This window comes from Pungitius pungitius, chromosome 6 (assembly GCF_949316345.1).
Source record: "Pungitius pungitius chromosome 6, fPunPun2.1, whole genome shotgun sequence".
Taxonomy (NCBI): Eukaryota; Metazoa; Chordata; class Actinopteri; order Perciformes; family Gasterosteidae; genus Pungitius; species Pungitius pungitius.
Window position 1 is genome coordinate 6,933,278 of NC_084905.1, and position 25,913 is coordinate 6,959,190.

General features: G+C 42.5%; 2 protein-coding genes across 3 annotated transcripts in view; both read left to right on the forward strand.

Annotated features, from left to right (window-relative positions):
• The first annotated feature begins 910 nt into the window (after positions 1 to 910).
• Positions 911 to 6,458, forward strand: olfml1 (olfactomedin-like 1). The gene is made up of 8 exons (XM_037452567.2): positions 911 to 1,406; positions 2,318 to 2,421; positions 2,703 to 2,893; positions 3,039 to 3,142; positions 4,153 to 4,344; positions 5,524 to 5,704; positions 5,788 to 5,947; positions 6,115 to 6,458. Exons 1-8 carry the CDS (start codon positions 1,278 to 1,280, stop codon positions 6,269 to 6,271), a joined length of 1,218 nt encoding a protein of 405 aa, XP_037308464.2. The 5' UTR covers positions 911 to 1,277; the 3' UTR covers positions 6,272 to 6,458.
• Positions 6,459 to 7,119: 661 nt separating this feature from the next.
• The window catches only part of si:ch211-266k8.4 (TBC1 domain family member 14), a 35,070-nt gene continuing 16,276 nt past the window's right edge, over positions 7,120 to 25,913 (forward strand). The window contains exons 1-10 of one of the 2 annotated variants that reach the window (XM_037452605.2): positions 7,120 to 8,091; positions 8,682 to 8,769; positions 8,899 to 9,006; positions 10,134 to 10,326; positions 10,568 to 10,693; positions 11,237 to 11,360; positions 11,974 to 12,043; positions 13,432 to 13,546; positions 13,890 to 14,007; positions 19,085 to 19,194. In XM_037452605.2, coding sequence (XP_037308502.2) covers positions 7,934 to 8,091; positions 8,682 to 8,769; positions 8,899 to 9,006; positions 10,134 to 10,326; positions 10,568 to 10,693; positions 11,237 to 11,360; positions 11,974 to 12,043; positions 13,432 to 13,546; positions 13,890 to 14,007; positions 19,085 to 19,194 — 1,210 coding nt within the window. In that variant the 5' untranslated portion in view covers positions 7,120 to 7,933. Of the gene's footprint in view, positions 8,092 to 8,172; positions 8,524 to 8,681; positions 8,770 to 8,898; positions 9,007 to 10,133; positions 10,327 to 10,567; positions 10,694 to 11,236; positions 11,361 to 11,973; positions 12,044 to 13,431; positions 13,547 to 13,889; positions 14,008 to 19,084; positions 19,195 to 25,913 lie in introns of those variants that run through there. The other variant, XM_037452606.2, reaches the window with a different exon arrangement.

Below are 25,913 nucleotides of genomic sequence, written 5' to 3' on the forward strand. Positions count from 1 at the left end.
GGATGACTGCTGTACCGTCAGCGCCACATCCCCTGTCGGCCGTACCGTTCGCCGCTCGGATGGTCGGCTGAGTTTACTATAACGCCATTTATTCTGAATAATTATTACTTTTTTCATATTTTGAAATAGATTTACTGTAATGTGGTGTCCTCTCCTGGTAGAAACCAGTAAACTGGAGCAGGTTGGCAAAAAAAAGCCAAAGACCTCAAGATCATTTGTTAAAGGAGAAGAAAGGATTCACTGTGGGTTTTGCTTTGTTAACACGTTGGTGTGTTATCCTCCATTTCACCTTGTCATGAAGCTGCAGCTCTAAAGCACAGCAAGAAAGCTGACATGTACACATTTTCTGTCAGAACAGAACAGGAAACAGACCCAGGTGGCACCAAAAAAAAAACAGACAACAAGCAGCAGCCAAACGGGAACAAGCCTTATAACAAAAAAGAAAGGGAGAACAAAGAGGAAACTTTTGGATCAGATCATAACAACAGGAACTATTTGGAATCTGTAAGCCATCTGCTCATTTCTTCTGTTCTGACTTCAATCTCCTCAGTCAAAAAAATCCATGCTTTAGAAGCTTCTGGATGTATTAAATTATGGCACATCTCTTACATACATAACAGGGTAGAAACACCCTTTCTGTCTTTGGAGAGGACGCAACACCAAATGAAGTTTTATGATTTTGAAAATATCCATTTTTTTGTTTTTTCTTTTCTTTCATTAGTGTTGTGAAACTTAAAAACTTTGGAGTAGCTCTAGCTAGCGTGTGAGGAATGGGGGACGAGTCAGAAGGCCATCTGGAGATTATTACAATGGGAAACTACAGGTTTGGACAGCAGACTGTGAACGTTTGTTCCCCCAAACCGCCTCCCCCCCCCCCCTCTCTCTCTCTCCCTCCCCTCGCTTCTCTTATGTTTACTTCTCTAAGACCTCAAACTCCAGAGAAGAGAAAAGGGTGGGTTGTGAGACTGCGGGAAAAGCTGAGAGGGAGAGAGAGAGAGAGCCTGGGAGGGAACGTGTGAGGGTGAGGTTCACTTGGATCCAAACCCACTTAAAGAAGCAGGACGGAAAGCTGCAACTCTCAAATGCAAACCGGACCCATCGGCCATTTAAGGACGATCCAGGGTTTCCTCCAACACGGCAAAGACTGTTTTTAATTTTGGCTGGATTTGTATGGATTTATCCTTTTGGTGTGAAAGTGAAGTACAGGAAACGGTCTCTCTGTCCAGAGGCAGGGAAAGCATCAGCTGCTGTTTGAGTTTGTGACAGAAGTGCCCGCGATGTCAGGCAGACTGCTTCTTGTCCTTCTCCTGTGTCTCTGTGGGACTATGGATTTAGTCCAGAGCCAGGGCTCCTCCCAGGATGTCTTCATTATCCAGTACCTGGACAGGAGACTGTCTCAGATGGAGGTAAGGGTCCCGTGCCGCATCAAACAGGTCCACACATTTATTGCTCAAACGGATCCAACCTTTTTAATGAACAATTTTTAATGATGAGTTACTGGCGGATCATGTGATGCCAAATGTTTCGCCATCCTTTCATTTTGACAATGTCTTCGTGTTACGGGGTATCCGGTCACAGATCTCGAGTAAATATGCACATGTGTCAAATCTGTAGCAATACTGAATGTCCCAGGGAGGTAATGTAATGCAGTCTAGTTCATTTCACAGTGGTGTGCAGTACCAGCATGAATGCAATAAAGTGGGACAGGAGCCAGTGGTGGAATCAAAGTGTATCTACTGTATATCTATTGTCTCAAATACTGGCCTTAGTGCCCCTTTGAAGTTTTTGTACTCAACCTCAGTATTTCCACTTTATGCTACTTTATACTTCTACTCGATCACATGGAAGTAGGGTTGGTTTTGTCTCTTAGCCCCTTGCTCACATTTTTACAAAATATCAAAAGTATTATCAACATCTATATATACGAAAGTGTCTTTTCTCTCTAGTGACCAGCAGGGGCGACTCCTCTAGTTTAAAAAATAAAAGTCCTTTTTTATGGAAAGAATGACTCAATGACTTAATTTATTCCCCCACCAAACTTTTGAGTTTATGGTCTCAATTTCTAATCTGGTCTTCTTAAATATAGCATGATGTTCATTTAGTAAATTATGGTCCATTCAGAGAAAAATTGACTATAAAGAAAGTACGCTTGACAGGCCAGCTTGGTAGCAACTAAATACTCTCTTTCCACTGTGAATCAAGGAATACAAGGAATTATCCACTTGTTATGGATCTTATATTTCATTACTGTAAATTAATACATTTTATTTTCTCTCAAAAGACAATGCATTATTTTTATCTGTTTCAATGATGCCAGGAGCGTCTGAACCAATGTGAGCAAAAGACAGTGAGTGCCACCCAGAAGACCTATGACCTCTCGTCTGAAATCAGGGGGTATCTGTCCACTCTCAGTGTTCTGAGGTAGGAAAAACAACACTTCATCATGTGACTCAATGACTGACAGGCAATGCAGAAATCTAATTTTTGATTGAAGCATTGATTGACAGCTGCCTCAATAACCAATAAATTGGGCCGTGGTGAACTTTTGCAGAATGCTGAAATAGCTCATCTGTCTAACATACTGCTTTCAATTCATACTAACAGCTTGAGATGAGATTACGGGTTAAGTTATGACTTTCCAGATTCAGCTTTAAGTTGTGTGAGAACTATGATTATCAATTTTTTCTTATTTTGCTGTGTAGATCAGAGGTGAGGAGCCAGATGGACAGCATGTCTGTGCGAGTCGACCGGGTGGAGAGGGAGTTGGAGTATCTTGAAAACAACATTCCCGCCCAGACCGACATTGAGATTGAAGAGGCGCTGCTGGAACAACAGATAAAGGCCGCTGAGCTGGACCAGCTGCAAACGAAAGCCAAGATCCAAGTGGAGAATGGTATGAAGTTGGCTGTATACAGATAACGATTACGCTATGTAGCCGCTTAGCGGCCAATGCTTTTGTATTGCAAGTGGACAAAGGAAAGAGCAAAAGAAAAAAAACACCACTATACAGTTTATTTTCTGCATTCCAATATTCCCAGACTGCAGAATGGTGCTGAGTGAAATCAAGTCCCTGAAGATTGTGAAGAAGGCAGGAGACACCTATGGTTCCTGGTTCAAGGACCCCACCGAAGGATCCACTAAGGTCCGTTGTTTTGTTAAGGATGATGGGATTCCAGTAATAATGAGCTGTTTACTAGTAGAGAGATGGCTGATTCTCATTCTGGCAAAATGACTGTGCTTATCTTCTTCTCTGCATGGTGGTGGACAGATGTAGAGGAATTGTACTTTAGTGACTCATTATGGGGGCTAATTTACAAATTATATTAATGAGAAACCAATCTATATATGCATAAACCTAACCAGTCCAACCAAAAAAGGGAACAGGCACTAGCCAAGCAGGTTGGGAGTAGGGTGGGTCATGCCCTCGCAATTTTAAATTGTTGCACCCCTGAGATTGTTTTTCATGTCCCCTTGTGAAACCAAAAGTCAACGTTGATGTGAAGTTACATAAACGGTGTATTTATTCCTATCTATACTGTTATGTTCAAAATGAAGAAGTCCACGCCTCTGGGCACATGACGTCTTCAGGTGCATTCAAGGTGACTAGGTATTTGAAGTTTTCCATAGATAACTAGTGCAATGAGGTATTACATGCATTTCTGTTGATTACATTACATTGAATACAACCATAGCTGTACATTGGTACTATTCAATTGATTAGTTGGAAAATTACAGTGGTATTACAATATTCTCATTACTTCATTGATTAGTTCCAGAATCATGGCTGTATTCTGGTGTTCACTAAATGCATTTTATTAATAGTTAATTTATGAAGCAGGTCATCGATTTATTTCTAATATCCTACAAAACCCTAAATTTTTCCTTAACTTCATTAAATATTTTTTTTACCCTAATCTAAATCTTCTATCTTCTATATATTCTATAAATCTATCTATGTTTTTCTATGCAGGATTAAGTTGGATTTTTAACGCATCACAACAGAGTTGATAAATGGGTGCTGAAAAAAGCAAAGCTGCCGAGTACATGAATACCACTTGTTAGAGATATTGATTGCTTTAAAACCAAGAATAGAACGTCAGTCCAGAGTTTAACAAGAAACATTTCCACCCACTTCTTCTGGTTTTCTTTCAGGTCTATATGCTCAGTGGAATTCATAACAACACTCTGCTGGAGTACGCCTCTGTGCACAGTTTCACAGAGAGCACCACCACCCCACCAGTGAAGGTGGTGGAGCTGCCGTCCCACTGGCAGGGGACAGGCCAAGTGGTCTACAACGGATTCCTCTACTACCACAAGGCAGACACTCCCAACCAGATCCTGAAGGTGTGTTGAATAAAAGCCTAATACCGCAATGTGTGTGTGTTTCACGCCATTGCCTTATTGATTTGGATTGTTATTGTCAAATTTAAAAGGCATTGAACTAAACAGTGTGTTCATTCATTGCTTGGCAAACTGCTGTGTAGCTTTTGGCTGGAGACTAAGTTCAAAACATTTTAGAGGCAATTAGTCTGAGTTTTTTATGTTCCTGTCGGCTAACAATGCCAAAAAAAACATTTTATTTCATGTGAAAAGAGATTACTCAAGTTACTGTTTTGGAACAGAATGTTTACTTTAATAGACCCATATCCCCAAAGCCAAACTAAAGCATTTATTACTAAAAACAGGGTTGAATCAGTATTGTCTGAAATATTTAACAACATATAATTGCTCCTAGCCTTTATTCGTAGTGCTTACATGAGGTTGAGCAAGTATTAGGTTAGGCAATGTATGTAATGTAATATATGTGTTAATAAATCATCAGTTTCTTTACTTGGGGCAATGCTATTTGAATTGAAATTTTGAAAGTCCAACAACAGAGGATTCAAGCAACAATTTTGGGAGTGAGACAAAACCTTGTTTCTAGATTATTTCAGAGAGTTAAATTGACTCTGTGAGACTCTAAGCTGGGCTTTATATTGTCCCAATCTTGTCAGTGTTAAATCAACACTCAACAAAGTGTTAACAATTTCACTCGGAATAAGTGTCACATGGTGTTTACATTTTAGCCCAGGAGCAATTCAGGGTTAGGTGTATTGCTCAGGGACACTTTGACATGAGACATGGAACAGCCAGGGTTCAAACTACCAACCTGGTGGTTCCCCGCACACCCTCTCCAAACCATGCGCCACAGTACACAGAGTTAAGTCCTACACTAAGAAGTGCGATACTGTACAGTTACATTTCAAACCCATCATCAAAGAGTTAATTTAAGTGTTGCAAAATGAATCTGATCTTGACACTGGATAATGACTCCAGCTCTTTCGTACAATTGACTCTGTAACAGTTTGCAGTGTGATTTCAACTCTGCACTTAACTCTAAAAATGTTGCTGTGTAGCTTACCCAGCCTTTATTAACACATCCTATTCAGTGGTTAACAACGTGTGGGACATAAAATAAAGAACTCAAAACTATTAGGCTAGCATTTCTCAATCTATCTATTTCAATCTGCTCCCAAAATGAAGGTAGACTTGTTGAATGGTACCTTGGCAGACAGTACACTGTTACCAGGAGCAGGTCGTCTACCAGCCTACAGTCTGAACCCCAACACTTACCTGGACCTGGCTGTGGACGAGCTGGGCCTCTGGGTCATCCATGCCGATCCTGAGTATGGGGGAAACCTGGTCATCACCAAACTGGATAGAGGTACACTGGCATGCTGATTCATGCATGTGCGTGCATACATAAGTAAGCTGGGGTATATTGACACTGTTTGTGTCTTACCTCAGCGAGTCTGGCAGTAGAGTACACCTGGGATACTCCGTGTAGAAGCCGAGATGCCGAAGGAGCCTTTCTAATATGCGGGACCCTCTATGTAGTCTACAACACGCGCTATGGAGGTCGCTCCACTGTTCAGTGTCTCTACGACATCCACGACACCATCCACAGGTTTGATTATGCTCAGGACGAAACAAGAGTACAGCCACAAATACTCACAGCAAATTGCATTTACAGGAAAAAGACAACACAGCGTCACTTTTGACCAGATTCAGTGGAGCACATTTGCAACTGATGTGAATGTCTTCCGTTGATATTTTTCCACTTCCCATCTGCAGCGACGAGAGTCCCGTGATGTTCTTCCCGAAGCGCTACACCAGCCACAGCAGCATCCACTACCACCCCGGTGACAAACAACTCTACGCCTGGGACGATGGCTACCAGACCATATACAAAGTGGAGACGGGTAGAAGTGACCAAGTCCCTGAGGAGTAAAGATCCTCTCCATCGGTTATTGTTTTATTTCAAACATCCCTAATGAAAGCCTACTCTAGATGAGTATCCTGTAATCGACTGTTGTTCAGTATAGTGGTAATTTGCTGGTAACGGATGGGTTCATCACCATACGGAGCCAAAAGCCTTTTATACATGTATTGCCGTAATAAAGAACATTTTAAATGTTGTGTGTGGTTTCCTCAATGAATGATTTTTGAAGTATTTCAAGATTGGCTCACCATACTGCACAATAAAACTCATTGAGGTAAATTAACATTTGAAAAAAATAGATCATATTAAAGTATTAAAATAATTGTTATGAATAAACTAGAACGGATGCTCCTCTGTATGTTCCTTGTTTGTCGACTGTGCGTAACTGGGTAACAGGTTCTCCACTACTAGGTGGCAGAATACTAAGATTGAATACCATAGATTGAATTATATATAACTGTTCATGTTATTTATCTAGGTTATTACAGCTGTATTTAATGCTCTTTATTCCATGTGATTTTAGGGTTAATTTGCAACGATTGTTGTATTCATCTTGTTATATTTATATCATGAAAGAGGGAACTTGTGTCGTTTATTAAGCAATAAATAATGACAGCTATGGTCAGGGTTAGAATGGAGAAGTTTGGTTAATTAATTCTGGTTTATTCGTCACACTTTCATCCTAAATTGAACGGTTAGGCCCAAGAGGTGAAACACATGCATGTTCCCTCTTTCATGATATAAATATAACAAGATGAATGCAATGGTTGCAAATTATCCCTAAAATCACATGAAATAAACAGCATTAAAAACAGTTATATATAATTCAATCTATGGTTTAAAATCAAGTATTCTGCCACCTAGTGGTGGAGATGTGAACCCGTTTACTCGAGGTCTCATTAAACTGTCTCTGCGGTCACTGAAGCAACACATTACGTGGAAAATAAATATCAGAGCCAAGAGCAGCGAGTGTGCGTGTAGTCAACCACTGCTGCTAACTGATCCCGTAGGACCTGGATTATTTATTTGATTCCATTGATGAACTTTTATCCTCAAGTTACCCTGGTAACCGCTGTCATTGCAGACGGTTGCGTTGATCTACGTACTTCCGGTTTAGCGGCTACGCCTCGTATTTTCGTTTTATGGGAAAAACCACAAAAGGATTTAACTGAGTAAAATATTGTCAGTTGGTCTCGTTTTTTGGTTCTACACGAAGAACAAGAAAACGACTGCCCACGAGAAACGAGTGTTTTCTGTTTTTACGGTAAAAGGGACGATCAAAAGGTACACGGACCTACTCCAACCATGAACACCACAAGTCTATTATTATGCCATTATTAATCAAGTGTAATTACAGTTTAGCGTGAGCATGCATGCTTATATTTAATGCTCAATAAAAGATATCTGGGAAACATTAAAGAGTTTGAAATGCAACCATTTTTTTATCAGTGGTTGACCACTGTGTGAGTCAGCTCTCGTCACCCCTTCTTTCTCAGTCTAAAGACACCGGCTCTTTCTCCTTTGTTTGAATTGTCCCGTTTTCATCCCGCCTATTTTCGGTTGGTGGTGACGCGCAGAAAGGAGGCGTGTCCAATGTGACCGTTGAGTGTGACAGGACAGTCCCGAATCCCCCACACGCTGTTTCCTCGCTCAAACTAGCGCCCAAAACAAATGTCTTTTAAAACCATGAGGAGGAAAACCAGCAGTAGCGCTGGTAGGAGAAGCTCAACAACAAGGAGACGCAGTGAAAATGTGCCCTTTGATGAATTCGGCTTCGCTCTGACTAAACGGAAGGACCAAAAGCTCCATCACCGATGCCATGATTACAGGTGCGGGGCAGGGAACTGTCATCGTTAAGTTAGCTGCTGCAGACGTTGGCTAGTTAAACTAAGCTAATGTTTGCTAACTTCAGTTAGCTGTTAGCCAGCTTCATCGCGAATAGAAATGTCGCGACCCAGAACATTTAAGTTAACTTAATAGTTCTGTCGAATTAACTTGCATTTCCTAGAATGGCATTTTTTTTCTTTGCATTCAGTTGTTGAGGTTGATTAGTTAACGTTATGTTATATATTTCCGTAACAGGACGTCAGGACCTTGATTTAAACTCAAAGTGTCTCAAGCGATGTTTCGAGAAAATTGCTGGCACTATTTGACAGAACGTAACGTTACTTCATCACACATTACGAGGAAGCAATGAGGCAAAGTGACATTATCTCACCAACTCTATTGTTCCCAGATTCATTTAACATTAAGTTAAAAATGTAAGTGGCCCATACACAAAGTATCAATTATATATAACTGTGTATCATTAGGATGGATGCTACACCATGATGAAAAGTTAGATTAAAGTCCCATCCATGAACACTTGAAAATAATCAATGCTGCATCACAGCTAACCATGTGGTGTTGTCTCCATCAGCTTCACCCAGCTGAACCCGGTGAGGGTGAAGGAGCTGTGTGAGCTGCTCAGTTACTGGAACGGAGCTAGCTTCATCTGCAAGAGCCAGGTAAGACGCCTATGAACTGCACGATGCTTATCTAAAAGGAACATCTACCGTCATTTTGCAGTACCATAAGCACCCATTACATTTTCAGCAGTTAGCCTTTTTTCTTTGCACCCTTTTCGGGTCTTTCAGATTGAGCGGTTCATCCGGATGGGTATTCCTCCCAGTCTGCGTGGCAGAGTGTGGAAGTGCCTGCTGGCCATCGACAGTCTGAGAGACACCAGTGACTTCAGCTACCAGGTACGAGCCGTGCAGCGGAGAGGAAGTCTTGTTGTCGTTATGAGATTAATGTTGAATCTGAGGAACGGAAGTTACCTTGCATGTATGACAATGTCTCTCACATGTATTTTCACTTAGTATCTCCCATTACCTTGCGCACCTTCTTTCACATTTACATAAACGGTCAAACCAGTAGTGTGATTGTTTGTCAGTGAGCACATTTCTATTGTAAAGGATATAAGCAACTGATACCCCAAATGAAATTTTGCTTAATATTTCATCACCACATTCTGCATGGAAAAAAGCACAAAAGGGGGACCAAACTAATAACACTAGTGGTTCTAGTACTAGAACCACTAGTGTACTGTTTACAACTTCATGTTTACAACTTCGCAGGGGGGGGGGGGGGGGGTTGGCCAAAGCCAACCGGGGAGCATTTAGCAGGCAAACGGTTTGGCTGACCGTGGGTTAGTAGTCACTTTGTTGGCCCGAACATATTCATGTCAGTGTGGAACTGTGTAGAAAATTTAAAAAAAAAATCTATTTTTAACACTTCAGCGGGGTGGGTTCCCCCCTGTTAAAATGGTTGGGGAAACACTGGTCTTTGTGAGGAAGGTTCCATAGTCACAGGCAGCATACTGTACACAGACAAACGGTTAACAGCTATCCGATGCAAGTGTCCCAGCTCACCAGAGCAAAGGAGTCGTCGCGTCCAGTAACTTCACCTGGGAAAGAAATCACATATGCATTATTCTGAGTGAGTAGGGTTGTGGTGTAGCTTGTAAAATATTGTATAGAAGTACCATTTCAGTGATGGTGTTCAACTCTATAACATTTGTTAAACTCACGATCCAAAAAGTTGTTGCACATTTATAATCTATAGTATTTTAGCTTTCTGTGCCCCTGTCTCAATGGAGGATTGTGGAATCGGACATCCATTCATATGTCTCTTTTCATTCACCACACATTAGCCCAACTGCAAGTGAATAGACCGAGTTAAATGAACAGATAGCTGCTCTATATCAGGGTTTGTTTGTAAGCTCAGAGTTCAGGGTCTCATTGTTCAACAGGCTTTCTGAAATGGGTCATTCATTCACTGGGATATTGGTGATGGATAACAAAAGCCTGCTTTGATCCTTCTTCAACAGAAGTGTCTGCTAGAGGTGCGAGTGCCATTGGTAGACTTGGGAGTCAGTGAGTATGGCATCCTGTCGGCAATCGCCACCCTGAGTGAGACTCAAAACCATCTGGGTTTGGACCTCGGGGAGGGATCCGGCGCCCCCCTACCCAGATGCTCTGCGGACGACATCACAGTCTTCAGACAGATCGCCCTGGACCTACGTGAGCTCAAATGGGGGAATAAAGCTGCTCAGTGTGTTATATGTCTATTTTTTCCTACTTTTTATTTTCATTATTAGGGCATTGGCTGTTTGTTTTTGTTTGTCGGCAAACATGGCCTTCATTTTTTTAAAGGTTGGATACTTTGGTTTTTAGTTGTGAAAACAAGTAAATGTTGCCTTTTAATATTGGTATGTGAAAGTAAAGGTCGAAACACGTTGTATGAATCTGACTTGTTCCACAGAACGTTCCTTCCCGACCCACCGCTCGCTGATGGGGGACAGCCCAGAAGCCATTGAGGGCCAAGCTAAACTCTTCAGGGTCCTCATTGCATACGCCAAATACAGCCCGCAGGTTGGCTACAGCCAAGGTAACGGATCATACTATTATTCCTTAATAATGTTTAATATGTTTTTGTTGTTTTTATTTTTAAGAAACTATTTTGGTAATTTACCTGCAATACATAATGTGAGCACTTGGTGGAAGCAGAGTACTATTAATACGTTGGTTTTGAGTTGTTAATTAAAAATTATTTTAGCCTCTTTTTTTATTTTAAGTTGAACTTTCACTGCCCTCTTTATTCATAACTATTTGATACATGTGGAAATTTGGATTAATACAATTACTCAAATTTGGATGAATATCTGATGCTGAAAATATCACAAGCAGCACAATTATTGGTAATGGGTTTTATTTGTATTTGCAAGAAGTCTCTTAAACTATGAGGTTCCAAATTTACTAATCTGTTGTCACCATGGGGTAACCTGTTCATTGTCAACGACACCGAACAGCATAGTCCTGAAAGCCTGAATACATTTTACATCACACACTTGTGTCTGCCTTATGATTCAACATGTTTGAACTTCTGTCTTAAATGCTTTTAAAGATCTGTATTTATGTGTGTGTGTCACAGGGATGTCCTACCTAGCTGCAGTCCTACTTATGCAGTTGGGGGAGGAAGAGGCGTTTTGGGCTCTGACCGCATTGTTGGATAAACCTAAATATCTAACAGAGCTGTTTGACTTCAACCTAACCAGGTAGGAATGAGTGTATAATTGATACAAATAAATAACAACAAATATTGTTCGACAAATAACTCTTTATTAATGGATATAATTTACTTTGAAATTAATTTTTTTATCATAATTCCACGTTTGTTTTGTTTAGGTACTAGGTAACCCTTTTAGTTGAAAGGTAGTAATAGCGTCCTTGCATGGTAAACGCCAAAGCAAATGTGGATCCAACTCTTCTTAGGAATGGCCCTCCGCTATAGCTCCAAAGGTCACTAATCTGGCTTCCCATCATAACCCGGCCACCAAAAGTGATGGTCATGAGCGCAAATGACACACATAGATACTATTGAGCCAGACGATTGTTTTTTTTGCCAAAGAATTTGATTCATTAACTGGTTTCCAAAAGCACGTTGACTGTGATTTGAGGGAACATGCCAATTTATGTCCTAACAAGAGGACCCCCCAATTGTAAAAATTCCCAAAACACAACTCTTTTGCAGCTGCATTTGAGTATTGGGTCTGCTAAAATTGATCCCTGAAACAAATTTATGTAATCCCCAAACTGCATTTTCGTTTCAGTGGGATTTGCTGCTATCTTGCCGACACTATAATAAACTGTTTTCCTTGGTCCAATCAGGGTACAGCATCAGGTGAAGGTGTTCGACCAGTTCCTGAAACACAGGAAGCCCCAGCTCTCTCAGCACCTGGTGAGTAGGGATGGGTATCATTTTTTTTCTTTTCGATACCGGTGCTAAACCGGTGGTTTCAAAACGATACCGGTGCCTAAACCGAATTTCAAAAAGTACAGAAATGAAAAAAGCTGAAATTAATTCTAAACCTTCCTGAAACAATAGAAACGGGAAAAGCTAAAATTAATTCAAAAATTTCTGAAAATACCGAAATGAGAAAGAATTGGAAAAAAACACAAATGGGAGAAGCTCATCAATCTGAAAAAATACAGAAATAATAAAAGCTGAGAATTAAAAAATGTATTTTTTGTAGTAATATAAGTACTGTAATTGTGGTACTAGTGGTTGTAGCAGTTGAAGAAGTAAGTACTAGTTGTACTAGTATTTGAAAGAGCAGTTCGTATTTTAAGAAAACAGCTTCTTTCTGTGCTTTATGGATAATCATTGAGGCTTTTATTTTGAAATAATGGAATTGGGTGAGGGGGGGCACCATTTGTGTCTTTGAAGGAGCTGTTATTCTTCACGTTCACTCATTAGGTCCTGAAAGAGATCTGCCCTTGAAGGGGCTTATTGTAGGCACAATAGTTGTCCGCCCTTGTAGAAAAAGCCCATTACAGATTCGTGGTCAGCGTTTTCATTGTAATGGAGCTGTTCAGTAGGGTTAAGGCACGCAAGCTGTAAGAAGATTTCTGGGTATGGCCTGTACCCACCAACAAAGGACCCCTAACGCCAAAATCTTTTGTTTGTTTAGGCCGAATTAAGGTTCTGAATTTAGAATTTAGCACCTTTTTTCAAAAGTTTCAAAGCTAACTCAGTCGAAAGTATGGCTGCCACAAATCGATAAAAATCGATTATTACAAGTGTTCGAATATCAGTATGTTCAAGTTAAGTCGTCCAAGGTGTGGGAGCTTTTCAAAAACTAAAAAACGTAACATGGCATGAGAGCACCACGTTGTCCCGTTTTGATGTGAGGAACGTAAGGAACCTCCAGCAGCTCTTCTGCTGCTGCTGCTGTTTACTAGTCATCCAGCTGATGACTAAGCTAGCGTTAGCATGCTAATGTGTGCGCCTGTGAGTGTAATATAGAAAATGTTCTGATGTTAAAACACATCCTGTTAAATTTTCTTTATTTTTTATAAATGATTATGTTCAAGGTGAATTTAGAGTTCTGTTTTAGAATAAAGGGTTGGATATTGAAGCTTTTTAATGGTGTTTTTTCATCCGATTGATCGATTTAAATCTGAAAAATAATCGACCGATTAAATCGATTTATCAAAATAATCAATAATAAAGAATGTTTTAGTTTGGTGGTGAGTCTAGAAGACTGGTTGACGGAAAGCGGCTGAGAAACCAGTATTGGATACATATTTTGTTAATGCCATACCCCCCCCCTCAACTCTCTGCAGGAGTCGGTGGGAGTCTCGTCAGTCCACTTTGTGACGCCTTGGTTCCTCACTCTTTTCACTTCCCTGCCCTGCTGGGACTCTGTTCTGGCTGTCTGGGATCTCATCATTCTGCATGGTATGCACTTACGCACACACTTAACACACAGCGGATAATTGTACATTTATCCTTTTCTCACATTCATTAAGTGGGCAGGGGAAAATTAGATTGTTTTAAAACGTAGTATTCAATAACCAAGGTAATAGGAGCAGTGTTTCCTCTTGGTTTTTAACTGCCGTGGGGAATCCTATTGCTGTAGCTTATTATCAAATCTGTATAATTCAGTTTGGTTCAGCGCTACAGAAAAGACCAACACCTCACATCTTATCTCGTTCACATCAACTTGTTATTGAATAAAGTATTGTTTGTGTACAGCAGTTTGGGGCTTTTTGGGAACCCTGCGGCCTTCTTTTCTCCCCAGGCCTGTCTGCTGTGTTCCGTACTGCTCTGACCCTTGTCGAGCTTCTGGAGCCTCGGCTGATGGACCTGACCGACGAGGGAGCAGTGTTACCCCTGCTGTTGAGAGTGCCTTTCGACGTGTGAGTAAAGTGAGGCTGTGTGTATGTACATACGTACGCACACAGGGAGACTGGAAAATAAATGTCCTCTGTGTTAAAAAAATGTATATACAGTACCAAAAGTCTAGATGCATTTTCTCATTCAATGAGAAAGTGTGTCCCTGTTATTGCTTCTAGTTGCCGAGGCCACAAGATGCTACATTGCTACCAACAAATCGGTGGAAATCAATAGTTTGGGTGATCATAGCGCTCCTCTTGCTAGCTGTTAGCAGCCTGTTGGCTAGCCTGATCCTGCCTTTCTAATAATGGATCCAAGCGGAGAGCAACATTTGGAACAACTTAGAGAATCTGACATATAGACCTTTTCCATTGTAATGCATTCCTATGAATGCTGTTAAGAATGATCACAGTAAATGGCTGTTCTGCCGACAGCCTGAATCCTTACCGTGGCACAATGCTGTTTAAAAAGGAGCTAACGGGTAAATTACAGAGGTTCAATCCATATTATATTATTGTATTTTCGAGCTCCATATTGTGATAATGACTATAAGGCAAAAGTAAATTAGAATGCTATAATGTGTTCAAATGTAGACTGTAATTAGTATTTGAAGAAAAAAAGAGTCATTATTTCCCTATCCTTTTTAAATTTTAGTTTTTTTTTAATGCAAATTGTAGATGCTGTTAACAAAGTTAGAGGATACCATTTTTAATGTTTTTTCTTCAACTTCAAATTACTGTGGATTTTATGGACTTCCCTATTTGTTCAAGTCAGGCCATGTTGTCATATTATATGTCCCAGCTCATGAATGTGCAGCATTGTTCTCATAGCTCCGTTCTTCGACTGGGCCCTAAATTAAAAGCATGAGGCAGCTCATGAATGTCAATCAGCCCATAAGGCATATTTTGACACAGAGCATTCTGGGAAAAAGTAGCGCAAGAGTGTTTTTATTTTTCTGTGGCTGTCTTTGTTACATGTTTTGGATAAAACACCCTTTATGCTGAATTAGTTTCTTCAATGGCAGTCCACGCAGCTTTCAGCGGGACACCTCTGTCCGTCCCTCACTGCACTGAATACGAAAAAACCCGTTGGCAACGTGTTTTGTTGACATGGAGCTGTAGCGATGGCAACGCAGCAGGGTCACTAGGTTTGTGTGGGTGGGTGTGTGAGGCACTGGTGCACAGTTATCCAGTTTATAATGTTTGTTTTCATAGATAAGCTCCCTTGAACTATTCCCACTCCATTTTAGAAAAGATTTCAACCGTTTGGACCGCTGTGTACTTTATGCCAGGGATGTGTGCACAGCAGAAGTTGCGGCTGGGCAGCCAATTTGTTTCCATGACCGAAGCAGTTTCACGGGCAGTGATAAAGCACTTTATTATGAGCCGAGGAGTAAAAGGGATGGGGTAGGTACGTACTGGGTACTCAATGACTTGCAAAGTGGATTATAAAAGACAAATCTGGAGGATAATCACACGGCGCGGCTAAACAAACGCTAAACCAACCACCTAGGTGTTCCTTCAATGCTTTATTTGTCACATTTAATAGCTTGCTTTGTAACCAATTAAAAGCACGGACTGATCACCACGGCCACCGATGCTCTCTGCGCTTGGAGGAAACTAAGCAATCTGTGCAGGAGACCCCCTACGTCTGTTTGTGTGTGCCCGCACCAAGGGCAGCGTGACGGTCCCATTATGTGAGTTTGGCGTTTAGCGGGCAGCCTGCCACCGCATTGCATTGAGTCCTTGTTGCCCGCTTGGCAACCGCACCACTAAGTGGTCCAACCGTCTCCCAGAGGCAGGATCCCCTTACGCTGGGAAGATACTGTTAAAGGATGGAGGAGGGAGGGAGGGGGAGGAATGTTGTGTCAGAGAGAGGGAGAAGGGGGATTTAGAAACCTCTCTAAAATTTAAAATAAGTTGTCATCATGGACATACTTTATTCACACAAATCTCATGACTCCGTCCTTGCAGCAGCTAACGATAGCTCACCACTTGTGTAGCTACAGTAGCTACCTAGCCATCCACCTTGGATTTATTTATTTAAGTCACTGTTTCCCCGACCGGTCTGAAGTCTGAAGGTTGTTTTGCTGCACCCGGAACACAGGCAGACACGTGCGTCCGCAAAAACTATCCCATTTCATTCAATTTAGTTTGACTAATGCACTCTGGAGATAAGCTTATCTGTTTTGGTCTCTTCACGTTGTTTTATTAAAAACCATCTGCTTCTGACTGCTGCGCTGCCATTTTTGTCGGGGTGCAACCCTGTTACAGATGATGAAAACTAAAACTGAGTTAAATGCAAATATCGTCGATTAAAACACTGCTTATTGTTACTGCCGAGTTCTCCACAGAACCTCCGACATCGTACCAAACCACTTCCTCTCATTGAGCGGGCTAGTTTCATTGTCCGCCCGTCAGTGTTTGTACCGTCATCCCCGGTTCTCTCTCTGCCCCCCCCCCCCTCAACCTACGCACTTCCTATACACAGTGTCTTCTCTGTGCCCTCTACCAGTCTGACCTCTTTATCTATTGTTTACCTCCCCCGCCCCTCCCGTTCCCGCAGAAGTCAATTCCCATGCCCCCCCTCCCTCCCTGTGCTCTCATTTACTCCTCTGGGCCGCCTCTCGCTCCTGCTATATGGCTCCTTTAATTTGTCGTCATTGACACACCGACACCCTCGTTCAGCTAGAGGGGGCCACACATTGTTTATGTGACACTGACATGGCTCCGCTTAAATTCTTTTTTTTCCTTTCTCTTTCAAACATTCTTAAATGCATGTAGCAGGAGGAGCACTCAGTGGGGTCCCTCTTACCTGTGGTCTCTCTTCTCTTGACACAATAAGCATTTCAGATTTAGTCTGTTTGGTCCTCTGTGAGGTGCTGCTGGGGGGGTTGCAGAATTTTTGGTTGATTTTATTTTATTTTTCTCAATTTATTTCCCCACAAATTGAAATGTGTTCAGAATCAGAATTTCATTTAAATACACCTTAACATGAATCCAACAGTGTTTCCCCAATCTTTATAACAGCGGGGCGCCCTCCCCCTGAAAGAGTGTGGAAATAAAAATGTTTTTTTCCCACGTATACCGATTATGCTACAACGTGTGTGCGCATATGTCTGTGTATGCGCACACACGTACCAGCGGACAGACATTTCTGTCTCTAAATGGTCGCGTTTACAACTCTCCTTCGCGCTCGGTATCACTCACGGCGGCGTTCCGCCCCAATGCGCACAGACGTGCACACTTCCATCGAAAAATATGTTCCGTGACAAGCAAACAAATGCATCTGCATTTTTAAACTCTCCTACGTTGGTGACAATGGGACAAGTTGCTCTCCTGCTCCACCAGCTAGCGGGCAGCCACCACCGAAAGACCTGGCAGGTAATACCTACATACAAAGAAGTTATGTGTAATAATGTGAAATGACACAGGGAAAAAGTATTGAACACGCTTACTGATATTTATTGAATACTTTGTATTTTGCCAAAGACAGTGCTGAAAGGTCAAATGTCATGGACTATGTCGTGAAAGTTGTAAATATAGTCAAGAATTTGAATATTTATCAAGAATATTTGCAAATGCATCTCTTCTCTAATCTCTGCTGCTGAGGGAGGAGAACACACTGCTGTACCATTCAGAGGTTCAATGGCTTTCACATGGAACAGTGTTGTCACGTGTGTTGGAATTACATAAATCTATTCAGGAGTTTTTACTTCTCCAAAAGCGCACAGAGCTGGCTGCAGTTTTAAATGACAATGTCAGTATCAGCTGTATGAAAACATCCAAAGATGGAGGGAGCGTCTGGGAGGGAATGTTTTCCATATTTCCATCAGTGAATGAGCTGGGAGATGATTCTGTGCTCTCGCCTCCCGTAACACGCGCAATTCTTGCGCACTTGGAGGTGCTCGAAAGACCGTTTGGGAGCTACTTTTCTGAAGCTGACTCCTGCGCAGGGACATGGCCTGGATACAGTTTCCATTCAGAGACAACACAGCAGACTGCACACGTCAGACAGTGACAGGAGGATCAGCTCATCGAACTATCCACTGACCGTACGTTCAGAAACATTTAGGAAACAAAACCTCCCGCAGTTCTGGATCTCTTGCCAAAAAGCAATGATGAGCCTTTTTGCTCATATCTTTGCGAAAGTGGATTTTCCTCACTCACCTACCTGAAAAACAAATACAGCACAAGGCTGTAGCCTGAGGCTGGAATGAGCCTCTGCCTGATAACCTCCATCGGTCCAAGGTTATATTAGTTGTGTGCTACACAGGTGCTACAGACGTCTCACTATGTGGTAGAATGTGTGCCACCCGCTGATGCTTGATGATTCACTGTCCCTTCTATATGTATGTTAAAATACAAACATAAATCTGTGCATTATTTTAATAAGTTGTTATTAACAGTGTTGTATGCAAGATGTATAGCACGGCCAGCCTGTGCCTTGCACATGTTAAAAATAAAAATGTTTAGTATTGAATGCACAATAACATGGCAGCTATATTTATACATGGCACTAGGCCGAGTATAATATAAACGCAATTTGTATTGTAGGGGGTCCCTGCTCCATCTCGCCATCAGTTTGGGGGACGATTATTGTGGCTGAGATTAATGTAATACAATATTTTACCTCCATAGTTTGCAACTTTGAGAACTGTGTAACCTTTTATCACAACTTCTGAAAATCCGTAACATGCCACCATAGTTTTTGTGCAAAAGCCTAGTGAGACAACATCTAGAGTCACCGGACTGTTGCCATCATCTTCTTTTAACAAACACTTCCCAGAGTGCTTGCTGGAATCTTTTTTTTTAATAGGAAACCGTCACACACACACCACTCCAACCTTCGCTCTATTGATCCTTTGAACAGTTTGGATTTGTATTTTTTCCATCTGCAGCCATTTGTTACCATATCCCCCGGGATGGAGCGGTGAGCCACCTGGATCACTCCTCTATTCCCCCCTATACTTTACTTTCTTGCCCCCCTCACATGAATGCTGCTTTCTATGCACCTGAACGTCCACACTTTGATTAATACAGAGGCAGCGGGAGAGGACGTTCAAGTGATTCGGTCTCAACTCAACTCCTCCTCCCGCAGATCCAAGTACGCCGTCTTCATCCCTGCCCTGTGGAATACCGAGGTCCAGGATTGGGAGCTCAAATGCATGAGCAGTCTGGTGTTAGACGAGAGCCACCATGAAGGAGGAGGTACCAGTCACACTCACGCTGAAACACTCCCAGACTTAATCTCTCACACTCACACACCAGCCTCTTACATGAACTTTGTCTGCAGCACAGGGTGAAGCTGAGATCTTTTTTTACAGTCCTATTGTTGAGCCAGCATAAAACAAACTCCAAGAGTCCACTTCCCAGTTTTTGCTAATTGGTGCCTTGTTAAAAGCTGACCCTCCAACCATTGGCGTTAAAATGTCTAGTTCCTTTTACATCTACCCTTTTAGCTTCCAGCACTAAGAGAACCTAATTCTGTGGGAAAAACCGTCCTCCTTTTGTTCCAGCACTCTCACGAACATGATGGAGACGCTTTCCCCAGGGTCCGCCAATCCCTGTGCACATTGACGCTGTGGCGCGAGTGTGTGTGTGTGTGTAACAGGATCAGCGTGTGTGCGAGGGTTAAGTGATGTGAGCCTGGATGAGTTCGCAGGGTTTGAGCGGCTGTGCGCCGAGTGCTCCCCGGGGTCCCTCAGCATTGTTATCTTCTGCGTGTGTGTGTGTGTCTGTGTGTGTGTGGGTGCCTACTATAACTTTTGATCAAAGCAGCCTTTTTATCTTTTGTAGGCCGTTCACATATCAGCACCTCAAGATCTGGCAACCCCTTAGCGCTGCAGTCTCAGCTTCACGAAAGATTGGAATGCAGTGTGTGTGTTTGTGTGTGCATGCGTGTGCATGGCTAGAAATCTGCGCGTCACAGGTTAGTGGCTGCAGGGTTGTTTGTCACACACACCTTCTTTGTGTGTGTGTGTAATTGAGTATTTGCACAGGAGAGGGGGGGGGGGTGTAGTGTGTGGTGAGTCAGGATGAGTCATCCTTATTTGCTGGCCTGTCAGACTGTCTAGCCGTCAAGGCAGCATGGGGGAAACTGCCTGCCTATCAGACAAAATCCAGTGCTTTCCCTCTCTCTCTTTCTCTCTCCCTTCCTTTCTCTCAAAGAAGAAGAAAAAACTCAAATTGTCTTATTACAAAAAAACATCATTACATCATTTTCATCAAACATTTGAGAAAGGCACCAATCTCTTTCACGTTTTAAATCAAAGCAATAAACATTTATGTTTAAACTACTATTGGCTGATTTTAAATAACAGAACAATACATTTTCAAAATATATCTTTGGGCTAATCAGGTGCGGTGGACAATCAATCCAGGTACTTCATCGTAATTGACACAAAAAGTTACACAAGTTCTTGAACTGTCTAACTGTAGGGTAAGTCAGCGATTAAGGACAAAGTTGACTTCAGGGTACGCTTAGTCTGCAGACCATGGAGCTCTGAGAGCAGGTTGACGTGTCCTTCCGTATGTTACTTTACCGCTGAATTCTTCACGTCCCCCACCATGTCACCCCTGTCCCGATGGCTCTTTTGGTGTAGCAGCAGATGCCAGTGTCCCGATCTCCTCAGCAGGCCCCCATGACGCTGTCCGTCTGCTGCTCGGGCCTCAGTGCAGTGACTCAGCACAAACATTTTACGCAGTGCCCCTTAAACCGCCAGTGTTGCTTCCCTACTTGTTATGCTTTATTTGACCTTTGACATTTGACCAACTTGAGGCTCCGCGCTTGGCTACGACACAAAGTCAACCAGGGGATGTTAGTCAGGCAAACGGCTCAACCGACCGGGGGGGTGAGTGTATTGGGGGGGGGGGGACGACCTATTCGCAACATATTCATGTCAGTGTGGAACTGCCGTGTGGGAAAATAACAAAACAATAAACATTTTTTTTTTTTTATTATCGCACACTTCTTCAGCAGGGGGGGCCGTTATGATGGTAAGGGAAACTTTTTAAAAATCCATTTCGTTCTTTGATCAATGGATCAGTTACAGAAATTCACTGACTTCACTCGAGTCAGTCTCAAACTCGAGTCCCCATCTCTGCTATGAGGAGCCGTTTAGGACTTAACTACTGAGACACACTCACACACACTACTGAGACACACTCACACACACTACTGAGACACACTCACACACACACTACTGAGACACACTCACACACACTACTGAGACACTCTCACACACACTACTGAGACACACTCACACACACTACTGAGACACACTCACACACACTACTGAGACACTCTCACACACACTACTGAGACACTCTCACACACACTACTGAGACACACTCACACACACTACTGAGACACACTCACACACACTACTGAGACACACTCACACACACACTACTGAGACACTCTCACACACACTACTGAGACACACTCACACACACTACTGAGACACTCTCACACACACTACTGAGACACACACACTACTGAGACACACACACTACTGAGACACTCTCTCACACACACTACTGAGACACTCTCACCCTGAGAGCATTTCACTATACAACATGAGAGCATCTCAGTATACAGTGTGAGAGAATCTTAGTTACACCGGAAGGCGGAAGCAAAGAGCGCTGATTTTGAACAGCGCAATGTGCCAATCATACACCCTTCCTTCATATGCCTTGAAGTCCGGGCTCGCCCGTCCAAGTTTATAAATACTACCATATTCAAGGGACGGAATGCCATTTTAGAACGTTTTCAGGCGAGAAATTAGATGTTTAATCAACATTTCTGCGGTCGGTTTGTTAACATTCAGCCATCGCAAAAATTTAATTAAGTCCTAAACGGCCCCTCATACATTTCTGTTTCAGATGAAAGGAACAAAGATGGATATCATCAAAATCTACGTTTTCTTGCACAATATGATGTTTCATGTTGGATAAAGCAAGGTCAGCTTTCACAAATAAGGTCAAAAGGAATCGGCCAGTGTTCACATTGGGGGCGGCAACATACACACATACGGAGGGGATGAAGGGTGTTTAGGACCTTCAAAAGGTGCTCTGACTGTAACACAAGCGTTGGCTCCTCTCTCTAAGGGTGGGAGCCATGAGATTACAGACACACACAAACACGCCTGTCACAAGCGACTGGGACCAAAAAGGACATCCAATAGGAGCTGTTCAGCGCGGGCATCTATCGTTCACAGTGTGTGTGGGCTGGGATAATATTTTAACAAACATATCTTCAACAATCCTTGAACTTTTTCTTCCAAAGAAGGGTCTTCAGGAATATTTTTGAGACTAATGTAATAGTTCCCTATTTTGCTGATGTTGTGTAAGATGTTCATTCATTTGTTCCAATAAATGTAGTGGTTTCTGCATGTAGTGCAACTACTTCCTGACCAGGCTAGCGGTTAACCGAAGATGCTTTAAAATATCTGGGCCATCTTTGTTATGGTCCAAGGTCATTGTTGGATCTGGACTTTATCTGTTATTCCCATAAGAATGTCACCCTTCCAACCTGAAAAGCCTCTTAGCGTGGGCGATTAGCCTACCTATGACCCCTCAGCTGGACCTGCTTTCTAGTAAACTTTGGTCTTTATAAAGTTTTGTCCTAATTCCCCTCCCATACACACACACACACACACACAGAGCTCCTTCTTTCTTTATGGTAGAAATGGAATGCCACCTGCTTGATCAGCCCCAGGCTAACCTGCAGTCCTCATCAGACACCTCAGTTGGTGGTGGAACATTTGCTACATCCTGAGGATCCTGAAAATAGATCTTTCTAACACATACCACGGTGAAGGGCTACCTGTAGAAAGTGGAGTTACTTGGCACAGCTCCATAAAGCTAGTACGCAGACTGATGGCAGATTGATTGATTGATTGACATTGAATCAAATGTAATGATTTAGTCTAAAACATTACATTGGGGGGGATCTGCTAGAAAAGTACTCCTGCCGTCGTTGTTGTTTGCTTTACTGCTGATTAAGTTTTAATTGATCGCATAGTTGACCATTTGGATGTCAGCGGTATAATCTAAAAAGGGTATTTGGTTCAATGTTGTGGGATTGAAAAGAGGAGAGACATTATGTCATGCAAACGTTATTTAAAAGAGAATAAAAAGATCCAAGGAAGAGCAAGACGAGTCGGGTCTGAGTCGGCAGATGACAGCGCAACTTCATTTAGCTGTGTTTAGCCGTAACATGACTCTGTAGAGTGCTAAACATGTGCTGTTTTAATTAGAGGCCCCGGACTCTGAGATGCCATCATTCTCGCTTGGGCAGCTGTAATTACAGGTCTGAGGGTCGGGGTCTGGCTTCTTTTGGGGGGAGGAGGGATCCTTTCCTGTCTTCCCATTTTCAATCTGTGTTCATCCTTTCATCCCCCAAACCTTCTGACCCCAAAAACCCAATTTTTGCTTTACTTCACTCCTTGCTCATTGGCCTACTTGCCGTACCATAGTCTCTTGAGTGCCGGCTGGACCTTCTCCCTCTGGGAGTGAACTTTGACCTTGCGGCAGGCCTTAAGGCATATTAAGAGGTGGGTGTGGTGGGGGTCAAAACTCACAGGTCAGTGGTGATCTACTCCCTTTCTTTACGCCTCTTTCCCTCACTCTAATCCTCTATCACCACCCTGTTTACTCTCCTTTTATTCCATTTTCATCATTTATTTATGTTTAACCTTTATTTTACTAGGATTGTCCCGTCAAAATGAAATGAATCCTTTTCCCTGAGATGGTAGAGCTGATTAGAACCGAACACTAAAACATTCATAATCAACCAAATAAACAAAAGTCTGACAGGGCTAAAGTTGTAGGGTGATGGTGTAACTAAAATAAAAGGGATCTAACATGCGGACGGATTCACTGACTTTGTGTTTTTATCAGAGCTACACCAGAGAACATCTGGGTGGTGTTGTTTTTTCAAAAGAACAACGGACAACACAAATGACACCTCAAATGAATCGGATGGTGTTATTTCGACTACAAGTTTTATGTGCCGACTGATCTCAATCGGACACATTAAAGAGCCACTGATCTGGTGTCCTACTCCTCATCAACTACACAAGGCGTCTGGCAAATAACTGGTCCCCCTCCTCTCTTACTCGTCGTTATCCTTCCCTCGCCGTCCCTCATGTGTCTTGCAATGACCTTTTGTTTTTGTTGGGATGCTCTCTTCCCCCTGTGTTTCTCCTGTCTGCTCTGTATCTATTTTTGCAGACTGCCCACTAACGGAGGTTAAACAACCCTTTGTGTGTGTGTGTGTGTGTGTATAGTATATCAGCTAGTTCATCAGTGCATGCAATACTTTGTACTCGTACTCTCTATATCATCTCCCACACCCGGGTCCTCCCTTTCAAAATAAAAAGCCATGTGAATTAACCGTATGTTATCTCGACGCTAAGAATGGGGTCTTTTTGTCCCTTGCTGTTACTGCTGCTACTAATAGTAATAATAATATTTGTACTAAAACTAGCAATTTGATTTCTTATACTAGAGCTGCTATTACTACTACTTTTACTACGGAAAATACTACTACTGCTATTGCTACTAAAACATCTACTACTACTGGTATTGTTGCGGTAACTACCACTAATTTAAATAGTTCTACTACTGTTATTGCTCTACCAATACCACTTTCTTTATATTTACAACTATTACGACTACTTAGCAATGTCTTCCGGCAGTAGCAGCCACATTGTCAAAAATAATATGAAATTTAAAATTTTCTAGTTTTGTATCCTGATAGTCTTCTTCAGTATTTGCAGGTCTGATATTTGGTTCCAACTTATTGACAGCGCTATCTACTCCCCTCCAACCCACGCCACGTAAATGATCAGCACTTCAAAGCTTTCGTACCACACTAGCGTGTGTGAGCTCCCATTCCACGGGGTGTGCCGAGGCCTGCCTCACATCGGAGCAAATCCAATCCAAGCCACAGGTGCGCCTGCCCCACCAACTCCCACAGGACGGCAGAATAGGACCTTCAAAGGGCTGCGTGTTGTCAGCGTTAATTCCAGGACACTGAGGAATCAGCAGAGCGCTCTGTCATCTGAAACTGACTTTGGGGGAGCGAGAGAGAGAGAGAGGGAGAGTGTGGGGAGAAAAACACACACTGTCATTCCTACCTTCTCATTATAGCCCTGAGTCATAGAGAAAACCTCGGAGCTGAGCTACACTGACAATCTGTCATTGAGGAGGTGGGATTTGGACCGTATGCTTTAATAGCTTAAATGACCTCATCACTGTTTGTGTCATACCATCTGTTTTCATATATCTGTGTGCCCGTGTGTGAGTGTGTCGTACCATGGGCTTATGGGACCCTCTCTGCAACAATGCTTTTCACTTCAATTTGTGTAACAGTAAAAGTTACTCAAAGAGAACCGTAACACTCAGTTGTAGCCTGAACCAGCCAACAGGCTAACAGAAACCCACTGGATCCCTCTGATCCCCAATACTCCCAACATGTTTGATTAAAACATCAACATTAGACTTTTGGTTATCATAAAAACCGTAGTTACATATGTGTCCGTTCCAACAGCTCTCATTTGCTACTTATCCAGGGTCATGCTGAGGGGTCATCAGGCTTTAAAGTGTATTTCCTCTCCCCATCAACGTTTTCCAGCTTTTCCTTGGGGCCTCTGAGGTGCTCTATAGATAATGCACTTACCAGTTGGACATGCCCGATAACCTCCAATCGCATGCGTCCGGATCAGAGCAACAAGCCACCTGAGGTAGTTCCCTTTTAGAAGAGAAAGGAGCATCGGCTCCAATCCTAGCTGCAACACGGGTGATGGTGGCCACGTAGATGGACAAGTAACCCTAACCCACCCCCAGCTTAGCGCCCTCTGCACCACAGCGGGCAGATTCAACCCCCGCTCACTGCCAATGATGAGCTGACTCGCATCCCC

Coding starts and splice junctions, on each gene's coding strand:
- olfml1 (XM_037452567.2), top strand. CDS start 1,278: ATGTCAGGCAGACTGCTTCTTGTCCTTCTCCTGTGTCTCTGTGGGACT. Junction 2,422..2,702: donor TCCACTCTCAGTGTTCTGAG/GTAGGAAAAACA, acceptor TTTGCTGTGTAG/ATCAGAGGTGAGGAGCCAGA. Junction 5,705..5,787: donor CATCACCAAACTGGATAGAG/GTACACTGGCAT, acceptor GTCTTACCTCAG/CGAGTCTGGCAGTAGAGTAC.